Source organism: Ictalurus punctatus, chromosome 2 (genome assembly GCF_001660625.3).
Source record: "Ictalurus punctatus breed USDA103 chromosome 2, Coco_2.0, whole genome shotgun sequence".
Lineage (NCBI taxonomy): Eukaryota > Metazoa > Chordata > Actinopteri > Siluriformes > Ictaluridae > Ictalurus > Ictalurus punctatus.
This window is the reverse complement of record NC_030417.2, coordinates 4,324,099-4,339,898: the sequence shown is the minus strand read 5'-3', so window position 1 is coordinate 4,339,898 and position 15,800 is coordinate 4,324,099. Positions and strand designations below refer to the sequence as shown.

The 15,800-nt window shown below is 41.7% G+C and overlaps 1 protein-coding gene across 1 annotated transcript in view; it reads left to right on the top strand.

The window, feature by feature from the left end:
- Positions 1-15,742, top strand: part of ube2j1 (ubiquitin-conjugating enzyme E2, J1) — a 31,855-nt gene extending 16,113 nt beyond the window's left edge. The window contains exons 2-8 of the mRNA XM_017454226.3: positions 96-169; positions 599-730; positions 3,202-3,286; positions 6,502-6,607; positions 8,970-9,099; positions 9,684-9,812; positions 13,546-15,742. Of these exons, the coding sequence (XP_017309715.1) occupies positions 96-169; positions 599-730; positions 3,202-3,286; positions 6,502-6,607; positions 8,970-9,099; positions 9,684-9,812; positions 13,546-13,809 (920 nt within the window). The 3' untranslated portion in view covers positions 13,810-15,742. The remainder of the gene's footprint in view (positions 1-95; positions 170-598; positions 731-3,201; positions 3,287-6,501; positions 6,608-8,969; positions 9,100-9,683; positions 9,813-13,545) is intronic.
- Positions 15,743-15,800: the final 58 nt, after the last annotated feature.

The window sequence follows — 15,800 nt, the reverse complement described above, 5'->3', positions numbered from 1 at the left end:
AACAGATTTAGGGTTATGAGGAAGAAGTCTGCCTCTGTGCCTGGGAAGTGTTGTTTGAGATGATAACTCCCTGTTTTGTCATTACTTTTTGCCAGCGGTGAAGAGGCTGATGAAGGAAGCGGCTGAACTCCGGGATCCCACTGAGCACTATCACGCCCAGCCTCTGGAGGTGAGCTTCGGGGGGAAAACTCAATCAGGGCTTTTGTTAGCAGTAGCACATCTGAGCTTCGGAGTATTGTGAGCAAAAATGACTGCCAAACACTTCTTATTATGAATAGATAATGGCGCTTAAGGCTTCGTAATCAAATCCGTGCTGCATGATGGTTTTTTATATCATATCTGTTCCAATAAGCCTGTCTCAAAGGTAGAATAGTGACAAAAACAGTGCCGTTTGGTCCATGTTTCTACTCAGAATGCGAAACGGTGCTGTTATTGGAATAAACATGCTGTTATTGGAAACTAATCAACTTTCTGCATCACACCAATCCCGTCGTGGATTACTTTTCCTATAACGGCGTACCCGGTTGTGATTTCTTCGCGAAATATTGGGTACACGCCTGTTGTGATGTGTTTTGTGACGTGTCCACGTCCTCCTCAGGATAACCTCTTCGAGTGGCACTTCTCAGTGCGCGGGCCTCCAGATTCAGACTTCGACGGAGGGATCTACCACGGCCGCATCGTTCTTCCTCCCGAGTATCCAATGAAGCCACCGAGCATCATCCTCCTCACTGTAAGTCCTTTCACTCACCTGGAGTCCCTTAACCAAACTCTTAAAATGGGAAGATGGCTAATAAAGTGGGCAGTGAAGTGTAGGTCAAGCGATAGTCGACCTACTCAGATTGTTGGCCGATTTTACCGATACCGAGTCGGGCCGTACGTCAAACAATTGCAAGTACAATTCAGGTTTAGCAAAAAAAATATATATATATTAAATATCGTTGCAACAATTACTGGCATCCCTATGAATTGATATGAGAAAAATATATTTTAAGTATATTCCCATTGATCTTGAATTTACCTGGGTAAGTATACCTGGAGTATGTATACTTGAAGTATACCTGGGTGACTAGGAACAGGAAATTGTTCAGCCATGACTTCCTGTTTCTCAGGGGTATAAATATGAGGTAACACACAGGCCAAATTCCCTTAGTCATTCATAACAATGGGTAAGAGCGAGGAATATAGCTGTGATGTGCAGCAAAAGGTTGTTGAGCTTCACAAAATGGGAAGTGGATAAAAGAAAATGGCAGAAGCATTGAAAATGCCCATTTACCACCATCAGGGCAATAATTAAGAAGTTCCAGTCAACTGGAAATGTTATGAATCGACCTGGAATTGGACGAGTGTCTATATCGTCTCAACGCACTGTGAAGAGGACAAGAATCTCCAGCTGGAGAACTGCAGAAGTTAGTCGCGTCTTGGGGTCAGAAAGTCTCCAAAACTACAATCTGAAGTCACCTACATCACCACAAGCTGTTTGGAAGGGTTTGAAGAAAAAAGCCTCTACTCTCATCCAAAAACAAACTCGAGGGTCTTCAGTGTGCAGACACTACTGGAACTTCAAATGGGATCGGGTTCTACGGTCAGATGAAACCAAAATAGAAATTTTTGGCAATAAACACCAGAGGTGGTTTTAGCACACAGAGAGGTAGCCATGTGGAGAAGTACCTCATGCCCACGGTTAAATATGGTGGAGGATCTTTAATGTTTTGGGCTGTTTTTCTGCCAGAGGACCTGCACATTTTGTTAGGATACATGGCATCGTGGACTCTATCAAATATCAACAGATATTAAATGAAAACCTGACTGCCTCTGCCAGAAAGCTTCAAACGGGCCGTGGTCGGATCTTCCAGCAGGACAATGATCCAAAACATCATGAAAATCAACCCAAAAATGGTTTACTGACCACAAAATCAAGCTCCTGATATGGACATCCCAGTCAGCTGACCTGAAACCCATAGAAACCCTGTGGGGTGAACTGAAGAGGAGAGTCCACCAGTGTGGACCTGGAAATGTGAAGGATCTGGAGAGATTCTGTATGGAGGAACGCTCTCAGATCCCTCGCCATGTATTCTCCAACCTCATCAGGCGTTATAGGAGAAGACTCAGAGCTGTTATCTTGGCAAAGGGAGTAAGGCACAGCGTATTCACTAAAAGGGTGACGATAATTGTGCATACATATTTAACGAATATATATATATATATATAAACCTGTGTTGTGTTTGCAATTGTTTGATATCCATGAGAGCAGAGTATTTTTGTGGATTTTTTTTTTTTTTTTTTTTTTTTTTTTTTTTTTTTTTTTTAAACAAAAGATCTCAAAGGTTCAGCAATGAAGACAATTTTTCACAGCCTTCTTTCCTCATATTTACTGAGCGTGCCAATATTAGTGGAGGGCCCCGTATATCCAAACTGAACAAAATAAGTAACACTCCAAATAACAAATACAAATAGAGACCTCCAAAATGAATAAAATTTTTTTTAAAAAACACTTAAAATAACACAACAAAATTTGTCAGTGATGGGGGTTTTTTTCGCCTCTAGAGGGCGCTCCTATACTGTAGAATGACCACGGACCCTCCTCAGTCGCTTTCGCAAAGGACACAACCAGGAAAAACTATAGTTGTGGCTACCAAAAAGTCCGAAAACGAATCCCATCCGATCCAGCTGGATGTTCATATTAGGAAACTACTAGTGCTGTTAGTTAGATATGAGCTTTCAATAACTTAATGCAAGTTTCTAAATTCTCCTCACGCATTTTTGTATTTTTTTTTTTTTAAAAAGCGCAACTTTCTCTTTGAGCTCTCATCTCATCTCTCCATCTCAGTTTTTTGTTCTCTCTGGAGCAATAGACTGAGTTAGCGGCAAAAGAAAGGACTCGATCAAAGGCTCTAACTGACAGCGCGATACAGTGGCAGATGTAAAGCTGACTGCTGAAACGTTGGGGCTTGTTTATGAGCGCGTAAAAATGCTTGCTGATTTATTATTCCCTCGCTTGAAATGTAGACAGTTGTCATAGGATGTGCTGCTCGTCGTCCTGAACCTCTCCCACACTGTTTTTCCTTCTCCTCTTCATCTTCAGCAATCAATATGCATCATTCCCCCCCCCCCCATCACGTTATCTTTCCAGCTTATGCTCATACTGCCACATATTCCTAATCCTTAATTATTTTAATCAGTGCCGAAATCCTCTTTCCGCAGCCCAACGGGAGGTTTGAAGTCGGGAAGAAGATCTGCCTGAGCATATCTGGGCATCACCCGGAGACCTGGCAACCGTCCTGGAGCAGTGGGTACCACAGAGCCCATGAACCATACACACAAAACACACTTCATTAAACAAAGCACCAGTCCTCCGTGCCCAGTGGGTACGCGGAGCAAATGAGGGATTAAAGGGTTCATTTGAATGTAAATGAAGTCGTTACGCTAATGTCCTTGTGGCACTGGCGTCTTCCAGATTGTTCTATCAGCACGCTTTCCTTTCCGTTCGCTCCTAATTGAAAACAAAAATTGAAATAAAGAATCGGGGTGATGTAGAGGGTTGTTTAACCTGGGCATAGATAACTGTTTCAGCTATTAAAACATCCTGATTTAAACTGTTTTCCTGAAATGGGCACCGGAATTCAATCAAAAACAGCATTCAGCCTATTATCAGGAGGTTGCGAGTTCAAATCCGGGGGGGGGGGATTGGCGAAGACTAAATTAGGGAGAAAATATCTTCAGATGATAAGGCCTCATATTGCTACTCAAAATGCTCCGATCTGTCCGGGGGTAAAAGAGAAAACATATACTAGAAAATGGAGGAATAAACTGCAGTGGATATGGAACTAAGCATTAAAATCGCAACGATCGATCAACTCGCATACACTGAAGCCTTAAAGTCGTCTTTGTACCTTTTTAAATTTTTTTTTTTTTTTTGTAAATCGTCCTGACACGAGCCTTCAGGATCCACGCAGTTTATTAGAGGTTATTAAGTGCGGATTTATTTGTGGAGAATGTGTAGCTCTGAACTAGATTAAAGGACTTGTGAAGCAAATTTTTAATTGCATTACGTTCCAAGGAGCTGTCTGTCTGCATTATCTGTTCACGTAACAGACTCGGCATCAACTAGCTTTATTTGTATTGCTCGCTTTATGTAGTCGTCTTGTTTTTTTTGTTTTTTTTCTCGACACGACTCATTCGATTTCTTTCATATCTTTGCATCAATGCGTTCTGGAGCTGCGAGGAGAGACGAGGAAGGAGATTCGCCTCGGGTAGAATTATTAGGATATCACCTAAGAGTAAGGCAGAGAGGGTGAAAATTGAACAGGGATAATGAATAAAGACTCGTAGCTGGCTACAGTAAAGCATTTTCAAGCTGTCAAAGGGGTGTTAGTAAGTACTAACTTATTAAGGCGTCCAAACTTTTGCACAGGCCACAATTTCACATGTTCCCACCCCCTTACTATTTGAAGTTCATCAAATATAAAGTGCAATTAGTCTTTGTAGAAAAATTTATTTAAAAAAAAATAAATAAATACTTTGACCATGGGTGCCTAAACATTTGCACATTTCCCAGATCACTTTTGTCAGTTCTTTCGTGCTGAATCACCAGTGTGGATTTCTACAGGGTTCCAGCTGAAGGAAGCAGTTGCAGTACTGTCTCCAGTGACGAGCCGTTAGTGCCCCCCCCCCCCCCCCCCCCCCTTATCTAACTCCAATCATCTCATCACCCAGAGCAGCTTCACTTTCAGCACTAAAGGTGTTGTAGCTCAGTGGTTCTTAAACATTTTTGAACAGACAAACATTGATATGGTGAGGTTTTCTCTTAGGAGGCCGTATTGCTCTAAGGCTACATGGGAAGCATTTATCTCTCTGAAGTACCGTTCTGTTCAGTCATTTAACGCAGAGGTCGAGAACCTTTTCAGCTGGCAGAGCCATAAAAGCCAAAAAAAAAAAGCTTTTTATTTTTTTTTAACTTTAACGAGCCAGATAATGTTGTTATAGTTATTCTCTTGTACTATTATTGCATAATTATCAAAAGTTTTAATGTAATAAAGGCCATTTGACATTTTGCTTGTTCTTGACCTAAGAGCCTGCACTTCACCTAATAGGCCTGTAGGTGGCACTTGGATGTCATTTAAATCAATTACGATCGGTTCATCAAATGGTAAATCAATACACGATGCAGTAAGTAAGTAGGTTGAACACTATTTACCATTAATGTGACTTCCAAGTATACAAAATCATCTGAAAGAACGATACTTGTCGTCTTTTCTTTTTTTTTCTTTTAGCTATTTCAACTTTGTTTAAAAAAAAAAAAAGAAAACAGACCGGCTGTGTAGTTTTCAGATGATTTATGAATTAGACCAGCAAATTACTGCTCTGCTCCATATTGTCCAGTGAAATTTGAGCTGCTTGTGCAACAGGTTGTTGTTGTTGTTTACATGGCAAACGGGCATCGATTATGAATTATGTAATATTTTACCATATGTCATTTTAATTGACACACTAGCTTTCATGATTCCTATTGTTTTTCCTGCCGCTGAGCCACTGAAAGAGCCATAGGTTCTCGACCCCCGATTTAATGCAAACTGTTTTCAGTGGACTGTGTAGCCGGTGTGATAACGTCCATAGAAGGCAGTAGAGGCACCGCCAACAAAATTCCATCGACGTACGGCTTCAGTACATCAAGTGACTGATTTTCCTTCTTTTCTCAGCTTCAAATTGGCTAGCTTTTCTCCCATAGACAGCTCTTTTGATCTTCACGTTGGTTTATCCTTTTTTTAACAATAAATGCAGTCTTCACAGGTGAATCTGAAAGCTAAAACCAAGAGTAGATGTTCAGAGCTATTTATTGTTTAAGCAGTCAATCTAACAGGACACACCTGGGCAACAGGAAATGCCTGTCAGTCACGTGTTCCACCTACAAATTTCGTGGTCTGATCCAAAATGTGTTGCGTTCTATATCGTCTAACACATCTACATATGTAAATATCAGGAAATAAATGCCAGAATTCGAAACTTTCTTCTTATGTTGATCATTTGATTTCAAACACACATGCGATCAGTCTATCCAAAAAAAAAAACCTGAATAGCTTCTGAACACTAAACAGCAACAATAGCTTGTCTCACTGACGTTCCTTAACGTTAAACGTAACCATAAAAGGTTCAAATGCGTTAATAAGTAAAACCTTGTAATCATTGGTAGATCGCAGTGGTATTAGTTACAGGAGTGTGATTTCCACCACTGTAACTGAAAAATCTAATCAAATCCCAGAACCCCTTGGCTTTGCTTCACCCCATTCCTGAGAGCCAGCGTTGAACCCATCCAGACACGAGGCCGTTCTCAGAATCATGTTTGAGACAGAAAGCACAGCATTACAGGCCGTTATGTAACGCCACATGCAGCGTTGCGTGTTGTCCTCTGGGAGCAATCGTCCGTCCTGTTATGTCCTCATCTAATGCAGTGTGACAGTTTTTCCATCCTTGTGTCGTGACTTTTACTTTGTGTGTGTTTTTCAGTCCGGACAGCTTTAATAGCGATTATAGGGTTCATGCCGACTAAAGGAGAGGGAGCTATAGGATCACTGGATTACACTCCTGAAGAAAGGAAAGCCCTGGCAAAGAGGTAAGAAACCATTTAGTTCTCCCTCTCGAACCCCAAGCCCCCCTCAGCCCATCCAACCACCAACTGTCTGTGTTGCGTCCTCCTGAACACACATTTCTGAATGATCATAACTACTCTTGGAAAGATCCCTCTTCATTTAACATAAGCACAATTAAATAAATAAATAAGTAAAACGACACTACCATGAGGTCGACTATGAAGTACTGATTAAGGCGATGTGTAAAGAGGGTTGAAGCAGATTACTCGGGGCTTAAATGCATTCTCAGTGAGTGGGTGTCGTGTCATTTTCCGGCCCTTTTCACGGTTCAATCTCGTCCCCGTGTAAATGTACAAATCTTGTCCGTATCATTTGAACAGTTTAAAAATCCCGCCCAGTTTTATCAGCTCTGCATATAGCGTACATCTCATTGTTTACCTATGCAGTGGTGCAGTTCGAAGGAATTGTGCTGAAATCCAGTGCATAGATGTTTATAGACTGACTTTATTTGATGCATGACAATATATTCCCTTTATGTCAGTTGTAGGGCAAAGCAGATCAAAGTTTCCTTCTCTCACAGTCACGTAGCACATAGAGTGCATTGTATGAACATCATACATTATTAAAGGCATAGATCATATTGTCTGAAGTGGTTTGAACTGGAACTCTTTGTAACTTTGAAGCTCTAGTGCTCAACTAAAGAAACTACCTTTGAATACGTGTTTGGGGTAAGGAAAAGGGTTCAATGTACTCCTTTTAAGATAACACTGTACTGCTCCTGAGGGGTGCAGCCATAAATCATTGGCCTTATTGTCGGGAAATCCAAACCCAGTTCAAATCCGAACATTATGCGAGCCAAGGGAGCTAAATCGGCCGTGTTGTCTAGGTGGGAGCGATGTCGATACTCTCTCTCTCTCTCCCCTGTCAATCACAGCAACACTAGCCGATCTCCGAGCTCATGTATGCGGAAGAGGGCAGAGGGTACGTTCCTTTAAGAAGCAGTTTGTAAAAAGATGCGGTTGGCTGGCTTCACACATGACAGGCAGGTGACGTTGATCACCGGTGTAGGAATTGAGTATCGCAATAATACGGCGAAGAATCAAATCATTAAGATAAAGATTCAAAGAATATTTCGAACCAGCCATCCATTGGTTTGTACAGGAAGCAAATCCAGCAGCACAATCTCGGAGTGCTGAATCACAGCACGGTTAATAAAAAAAACGCCGGTGCGTGACACGCAGCGAGTGCGTTCTAATAAAGGCCCTTCAGCCCCCGTCTCGGCTTTTCCCTTTCTTTCAGTGCAGCGCATATGTTAAGGATCTGTACCGAACCTCGAGAGATTCGAGTCATTATCGAGAGCCTCTGAATCCAGCATGTGTGGGCACGCAGCGTTTCTATATATTTTATTTTTTATTTTTTCCCAAAGGAGCTAGAGTTAAAAGAAAAGTTTGAACCACCATAAGTAGATGAAGACGGATCAGCTATTAACACATCGAGATTAAAGTCTTCAGCAAAAAATCCACGCAATTAACACCTGGAGATTGGACGAGTTCGTGTGGTGAGAGAACACCAGGTTGAAATGTGAGCCGTGTGTACATTCTAACTCTCCTAATCTGTCCTAATGTAGACTTTTTGCGTTTTGTCTCTCAACCATCGCCTTAAATCTTCCAATTCACCATTAAGATTATGTTTCAGGTTCTTTGTCGTATTTTTTCTTTTTTTTTTTTTGGTCTAGGAGTGCAGCGAAAGCTCCGAGTCATGTAACAAGCCGATGAATATGAAACACTTCCAGTCATTTGAATTATAGACAAAACGAACGACGAGTTACAGAATCAAAGCAGAGTTCCAAAGTCCCTGTGTAAGTTACTATAGAAACGATAATGTCTCATAACAAGAGCATGGTGATTTGATGGAAGGATGTTGGGAGCTTGAGATTGGACCACCCCCCACCCCCACCACGGTCTCACCACTGAGATTGTTTCTCGAGTCAGATTCTCACCAGAGAGTTTGAGAAACCTGAACTTTTGGGTCGTCATGTCAGCAACTTTGGAGCTTTCGGGCTGGTTGACCTGACGTTTCTCTCGGTGATACTGTATATAGTGGATCGCACGCATTTCTTCAAAGCTTTTCGTTATTGGATTTCCATCCACCCGTCATGAAATTTGAAACAAATCCGGTATAAATAGTTTGGCGGAGCTGTAAGAACTTGGGCATGCAGACGAAAACGGAAGATGCGGTGATCTCGATGACCCTCAAATAACGAATGATACAAAATATTTATTTAAAAATACATTTTTGCTTCGTTTTTGCTTCCAAAGAACACGGATGTCGTTGGTGGAACCGCTAATCCATCTACGTTTTCTGTTCTCGGAACTGTGCTTTCAGGTCTCAGGATTTCTGTTGCGAGATGTGCGGTTGCTCGATGCGTACAGCTCTGCAGCCACTGACGCCCAACAGCGAGCGCCAGCCTGTGGACCCTCAGGCCCAGCAACTAGCACAGCAGATCAACTTTAAGGTACATTCACCAGCACATACGCTATTGTTGTTTTTCCTGGAACGGAGCAGACTTTCCTGCAGACCTGTCCATCTTACTTGCGGCAGAATTGTACGACACAGTCCTACACACACACACACACACACACAAGAAGGCTGAAAACCCAACAAAAGAAAAAATACCGCCGGCTTACAAAGCAGAGAAGTTTGTTTTGACTAAATTTACTGAAGCATGCTGGAGAAATTGCCTGAAATGTTCATATTAAAGTATTCACATTAATTAACTGGCTCTGCACTTAATGAGGCATCTTTTTCTTTCTTTTTTTTTTTTTTTTCGTTCTTCTTTTACATTCCTTCCCAGCTTCTGACCTTGGTACTGTTTTCTCCATCTGGCAGCAAATCGAGTATTTTTAAACTACTCTTGCTAGATCCGTTACCCGACTAGCAACATTTCCAATGCATTTACATTTACAGATCTGATACTGACTTTCCACAACTCTCTTATATAATCGCACAAAAAAAAAAAAAAAAGTCCAGACACACAAAGGCAAGAGAAATGTTGCTGGGTGTGTTGAATTTCATGCTCGTGCTTGGGTTTTTCCATAGGCTGAGTCCAGCACATCATCCACCGCCAGTGAGAGTAAAGAGACCGCGAGCGTTAGCCAAACTGCCCAACAGGAGACGAGCTCCATCTCAGAGGGGCTGGACAGTGAAGCTACGGCTCCGGCCGAACAGGTGGGTGAAAACGCACAGTCCGCAATCCGATCTCACGCGTGGCACACAAACGGGCTTCCGGGCGCAGAATTCTGGCTGCGTAAGCTCTCTCGCATCACTCATGTTTCGTTCCCACTCACCCCCGAGGCCCATCGCGCATGCTTTTATCACGCAGCGCCTCACAACAGAAACATGGGGGCTGTTACGCATCCTGCACCGGGCTCCTGGCTGTGTTCCACTCCACTCCGTCTAACTGTATCCTCCGCAGCGTTTCCGTCTCACTTCCTGTTCAGTGCAGAGGAACATACACACACTGGGGCCACACAGTTACGGTCAATTTACTCTCTTTTGACCCCCCCCAGCAGTTTCACAGACCCATTACGTTAAGAGCTATTACGTGGTATGGCTGCTTTAGGGACGATATGAGGGAGAGAATGCTGCATGTGTGCGAAAGTTAGCCGTTTCTCTTAGTGCTTTACATAACCGACGTCCCAGCTGCCCAGTCATATATATGTATGTGTATGTGTGTGTGTGTGTGAGAGAGAGAGAGAGTGGCTTATTGTACCCGTTGTGTAGTAATGTCATTGCGAGACATTTCTGCATAATGCAGCATCACAACAATTACACCACAGATTTCGCAGAAGGTTTCTCTAATTGTGCACACAATTGATCCTGTCGAATCCACAGATTAGTTCTCATTTGCGAACGCAGTGAATCAGAGTTTCTCTCGCAGCGCTTCCATTCATTCCGCCTTTTGTGAGACGCGGCTTGCTCATCCGCTCGTATTTTCTGAAGCGGAGTGTAGAAATCCATGTAAGTCATACAAAATACTAATTCCTCCCCCACTGCTTGATTTAATAAGCACTGACATTGCCGCCTCTCTAAGAGCCCGACTTTTAACGCCTTCATCCCGTCAGAGAAGCCAGTCCTCGCTCCCTTCATGCGCCAGTACACTAACAGACGCGCACATCCATCATGAAGTCCCCCGGAAGCATGGCGTGTAGTTGCTCACTGGTGCTAGTGGTTGCACCACCATGGTATGCAACAGCCGTAATGCAGAACTGCTTTTCTCTTCCCTCTTTCCTGGCCGTCATGGCAGATGGTGAGAACTTTTTTATTTCTGACTTCTCCTCTCCTCACTCCTGTCGTGATTTCAAGTCGGATCGGATCCGGGGTGAATCCATCCACCCCTACCTCTCTGTCGCTACACACGGCGGACTGTCTGGATCAATCAAAGGCATCCAAGCGGGAGGCAACATTTAAGCCGCGTGCTTTAAAAAGCATGACAGCAACTAACGCTAATCGCTTTGGAAGCTGTTTATACTCCGTGGCCCAATAAGCTCCGCTTTCAAATGCATCCATGTTCATAGAGCTATTCTCATATTTTTTTATTAGGAATTTCTCAGTAGGGAGCTAAATCATCACTTTGAGAGTTTGCGAGGTTTTATCATAAAGTCGATGCCGTAATCTAGTTTCAGTCCTTTCTGCTTTCATACTGTATAGCTGATTAAACAGGTCTCTCAGGGTATTCTTGTCGGTTACCCGTTATGAAACGTATAACAAGGTCTTTTAATGAGGGCTGGTAATCGATAGCCTACCTGCATTCAGTCCCTGGTCCGTCCTTGTACGGATAACGTTGCAGTTTTATGCGTCAGACGGTCGTGATAAGCCGAAGAACACTGGGTGTTTCTGCGATATAAATATGGTCACCAAGGACCCATACTACTCTGGTGAGAGGAAAGTCACGGATGCATGTCGAGACACGGTGTTAAGTAAGCTTCCGATGTCTATATCGGATCGTGATACCGCTCGCACTCCTTGGCGTCTAGCCGATCATTTTTCAAGTGTTTTTCGCAAGAAATTCCCAAAATCATACGGCGTAAAGCCATCTTTGATCAGTTTCGATTTTCATACTCGCACTGATTCATCAGTTTACGTAGAGAGTAGAAGGAAAGCACGTTTGGGTCTTCTTAGCTGAAACCGCCCCAATCAGCCAATCGTGTTCCAGCAGCACAATGTATAATATCAACCAGGTACAGGTCTAGAACATCAGCTGATTTTCACTTCAAACATCAGGACGAGGAAAAGTGTGACTTTGACCGTGGCATGGTTGTTGGTGCCAGATGAGCTGTTTTATTTTTTTGTTGTTGTTTTGTTTTGTTTTTTTATTTCAGAATCTTTTGATCTTTTGGGATTCTCACATACAGCGGTCTCCAGAGTTAACAAAGAATGGTGTGGGGGGGAAGAAAAGCAAAAAAAAAAACGTCCTGTGACCATTAGTTGTCTGTTTGGAAATGGAAAAGGAAAGTTGTCTCTTTACAGTCGTGACGAGCAGAAAAGCATCTCAAAAAGCACAACACATCGCATCTTAGAAGCAGAAGAGCACATCAGCTTCCACTCCTCCTGTCAGCCAAGAACAAGAATCCGAGGCTAAAGTGGACAGCTGTTGTTGTGGACAGCCTAATTATCTGTTCTTCCTGAAAACAGTTAACAGGTCTAAATCTACATCTGGGTTTCTATACAGCTGCTTTGTGACGATATCTATTGTTAACAAATCCACCAATTTAGCATTCGGTGTGCAGGTATCATCCTCTTGTGTGACGTGAAAGCCTGCGCACTCGTCCTGTCTAAAGCTTTCAAATGACACCGCTCTTTTATGGAGGAAAAACACCTTGCATCTTTTGATGTTTTCTATGCAGGTGTGCAGCACTCCACAAACACATTCTTCAACTAAAGCACTTCTGCACGAGTATAAACCAGGCTCTATGAACGAGTGCGTTTATTTATAGAGGTTAGCGACGTGCTCCGGGCCACGTTTCCATTTTTCATTTTTTTTTTTTTACAGCTGTTCAAGCTCAAGCTAGCGTGCCCCTGTTAGTAATTCACATGTGAAATCCATTCACCACCCAGATCCGAGCGTCGCACTTCACAGCTAAATTAAACCTGAAGGCCTTCTGGGTTAATGGGGTGTTTAATACACCGTCTTCTCTGTCTGTGTGAGGTCAGCAAGACACGGCAATGTTCTTAACAGCGCGCTCAAAGGGAGATCAAATAGCTTTGTCATTTCTGGCAGTCGTATGTAAACCCAACGGGCACCGATTTCCTGCTTATTGGTGTCTGGTGGCCGTTTTGTATGTAAACGACTCGCCCTACTTTTGTTAGTGCATTTTGTTCACGTGCATGATGTCTTGTAGCTTGATGTGGATCAACAATTTTCCCTAAATAACATGGCGCTTTCTGATTATCTGCTTAACGAGAGAATGAAAAAGCCGCCATCTTTTCACGTATTTTATATATATATAATATATCAAATTTTTAGTTGAAGACTTTCTCAAATCCTCCTAGTCTGATTCTGAAAACGAACCTTATATTGTGCATTACCTTATAATGAAAGTGGGATTAGAGGAACGAGGCGCTAGAATATCGTCACGTTATAATGGACTGTTTCTAATATTTCTGCTATTTTGTGGAATGGATTTAAACAGGACCAGTAGACTACGGTCACCAGATCTCAACCCAGTTTAGCCCTTGTGAGAGATTTTGAACCAAGTGCCAATGAAGAATGGTGTTCACCCGTATAGTACAGTTCTGAGACTTCTCGAGCAACGCCAAGGCACATTGAAGATGTTTCGTTGGCCTGACTGCTTACGAAATCTTTCACTATGTTTGTTTTTTGGTTGTTGTTTAATTCGTCCCTGCGTATCAGTATGTGTACAGTATATTGGTGTCTCACGAAATGTTGTTTCCCCTCCAGGCTGAGTCGGTGTCTGAACCCGCCTCCACTCCTACGACTCCCAGCTCTCGGCCTCTGAGCCCTCGACAGCGGCGCGCTCAGAACCAGAACCAGAACCAGCCACAACGCCGGCCCACTTACCCAGCATTCCCTGCAGCAGCCCAGCAAGACGGCAACCACACGGGCTCAGCCGTGCTCATCGTGCTGCTCACGCTGGCTCTCGCCGCCCTCGTTTTCCGCAGGATCTACCTGGCCCAGGACTACAAGTTTGACTACGAGCTCTGACCACAGAGTTTAAAAAAATATATATATACACATATATAAACTCCCACCAAAACTAAACTGCCGCCAACCTCCACCACCTTCCAGCTGCCACGATCTCCTCAGTGGTGCCTGATTGTGCTTAATAGTGCATACCAAAGGAGGAGGGCAGCTCATACTGTACTTATTTAGAAATTAATCACATCTCTACTATATTTAGAAAAGAAAATGACTGACTCATGTTGGAAATACACTCTTTCTTTCTTAATTTGAAAGGACTGGCAGTCGAACTTCCTGTCCTGTCCAGGAAATATGGTTTGCCTGGAATACAATGGGATCTCGCTGTTTTTTCCCCCCCATATGCTGACATGTTAGTTGTCTAGGTTATATCTATTGCAAGCCATTTTAATTGAGGTAAAGTTTTATTTATGACGCCGGATATGAAACAATTAATTCGTAAATCTTTCTTGGGAGAAATGTGGTACTCACGAATCACCCCCTAAGTTTGTGCCGCCTAGTTTTTGTAAATTTGAGTTTTAAAATCGCAATGAGTTACTGTAACAAATCTGCGTCACCGGAATGTTTTTAAATCTTTCAGTTTGCTTTGGCCCCATACTGCCGTTCACTAAATCTGTCTAGTTTTTTTTTTTTTATTATTTTTTTATTTTTTATTTCAGCCTTCTGTTTACATTTTTATGGCCCCGCTTGTCTTTAAAATGCTTTAAAAAGCAAATGGGATTGTCACCGTAATTATCACTGCAGTTATATGTACTCTAAAGGACTTTTAGAGGACTCTAAAAAAAATTACGTATTGTTCTTTTAATATTAACCCTTGTGCGTCAATTAAAAAAAAAAAAGAGAGAAAAAAAGTTACACCTGGTTCCATAGAGGACAAAAACGTCCATGTCTAAAAACTGTCATAAAAATATTATATGTTCATATTTTTTTTCCACTTTCACTGATTAAAAGGTGATTTAAAAAAATAATAAAAAATTAAAACCATCATCAGTTCTAATCATAATTCCCAAACATTCATTCTCAGAATTTGAACCCTTTAAACGCCGGTTTCGTTACGTAATGCAAAAATCTTCAAAGCTCCGTAGCGTTTTTTTTTGACTCGTATACGTGGGTTAGATTTGTCATTTCCAGTATAATATAATTTACTTTCTCTCAAACTGTTCACACACATACGAACCCCGACTCTGATATCCACACACACACACAATTATAGCTGCATCATTTATTCATATGCTCTATAATACAGCAGAATCAGAAAAAAACAGAAAAGCATGAGAAAATACTACATTTCCAGAATTTTTTATTTTTTTTTAATCAATGTTTTGAAACCTTACAGTTTGCCCTTAAGGTCTTGAGTGAGTAACTATTTTGTGTACCTAGTTTAAAATTTATGAAAAGCAAATGAGGGTGAAATATTAAAATTCCAATAAAAAAATAAACACTTAAAAATTGATGCTGTTTGCATCAACACAGACAAAATTATTATTCTTTTTTTTTTTATTTAAAAAAACAACAAAATTAAAAAGACAAACATGTGCATAAGGACGCACAAGGGTTAATGGTGACACAAAAGTACTCCGTTTTTATGGGACTTTATAAAAGTTGGACAACTATTTATTAAAAGCAGATAATCTCAAAGGAAATATCCGAACTGAAAGTGCTTAGTAAATATAATGTAGGTAGGCTTTAGGCTTGTTCGATATTGATTTTTATTTTATTTTTTTTCCACCTGTTGCTATTTACCATTAAAAAAAAATTCACAGTGAATGATTGATCATCCAGATATTTAAAAAAAAAAAAAAAAAAAGAGCATTCTACCATTTCAGGTTTAAGGAGAGTATGGGTTTGCTTAATGTTATTAGCTGTGAAGTCAGGAACTGCCTGGATTTTGGATTTCTCGCTGATTCCATAGCACAGTAAAGAGTTTGATGCAAGCCTATGTACTCTTTTTTTTTTTTTTTTTTTTTTTTTTTTTTTTTTTTTCCCCCTCTTTTCCA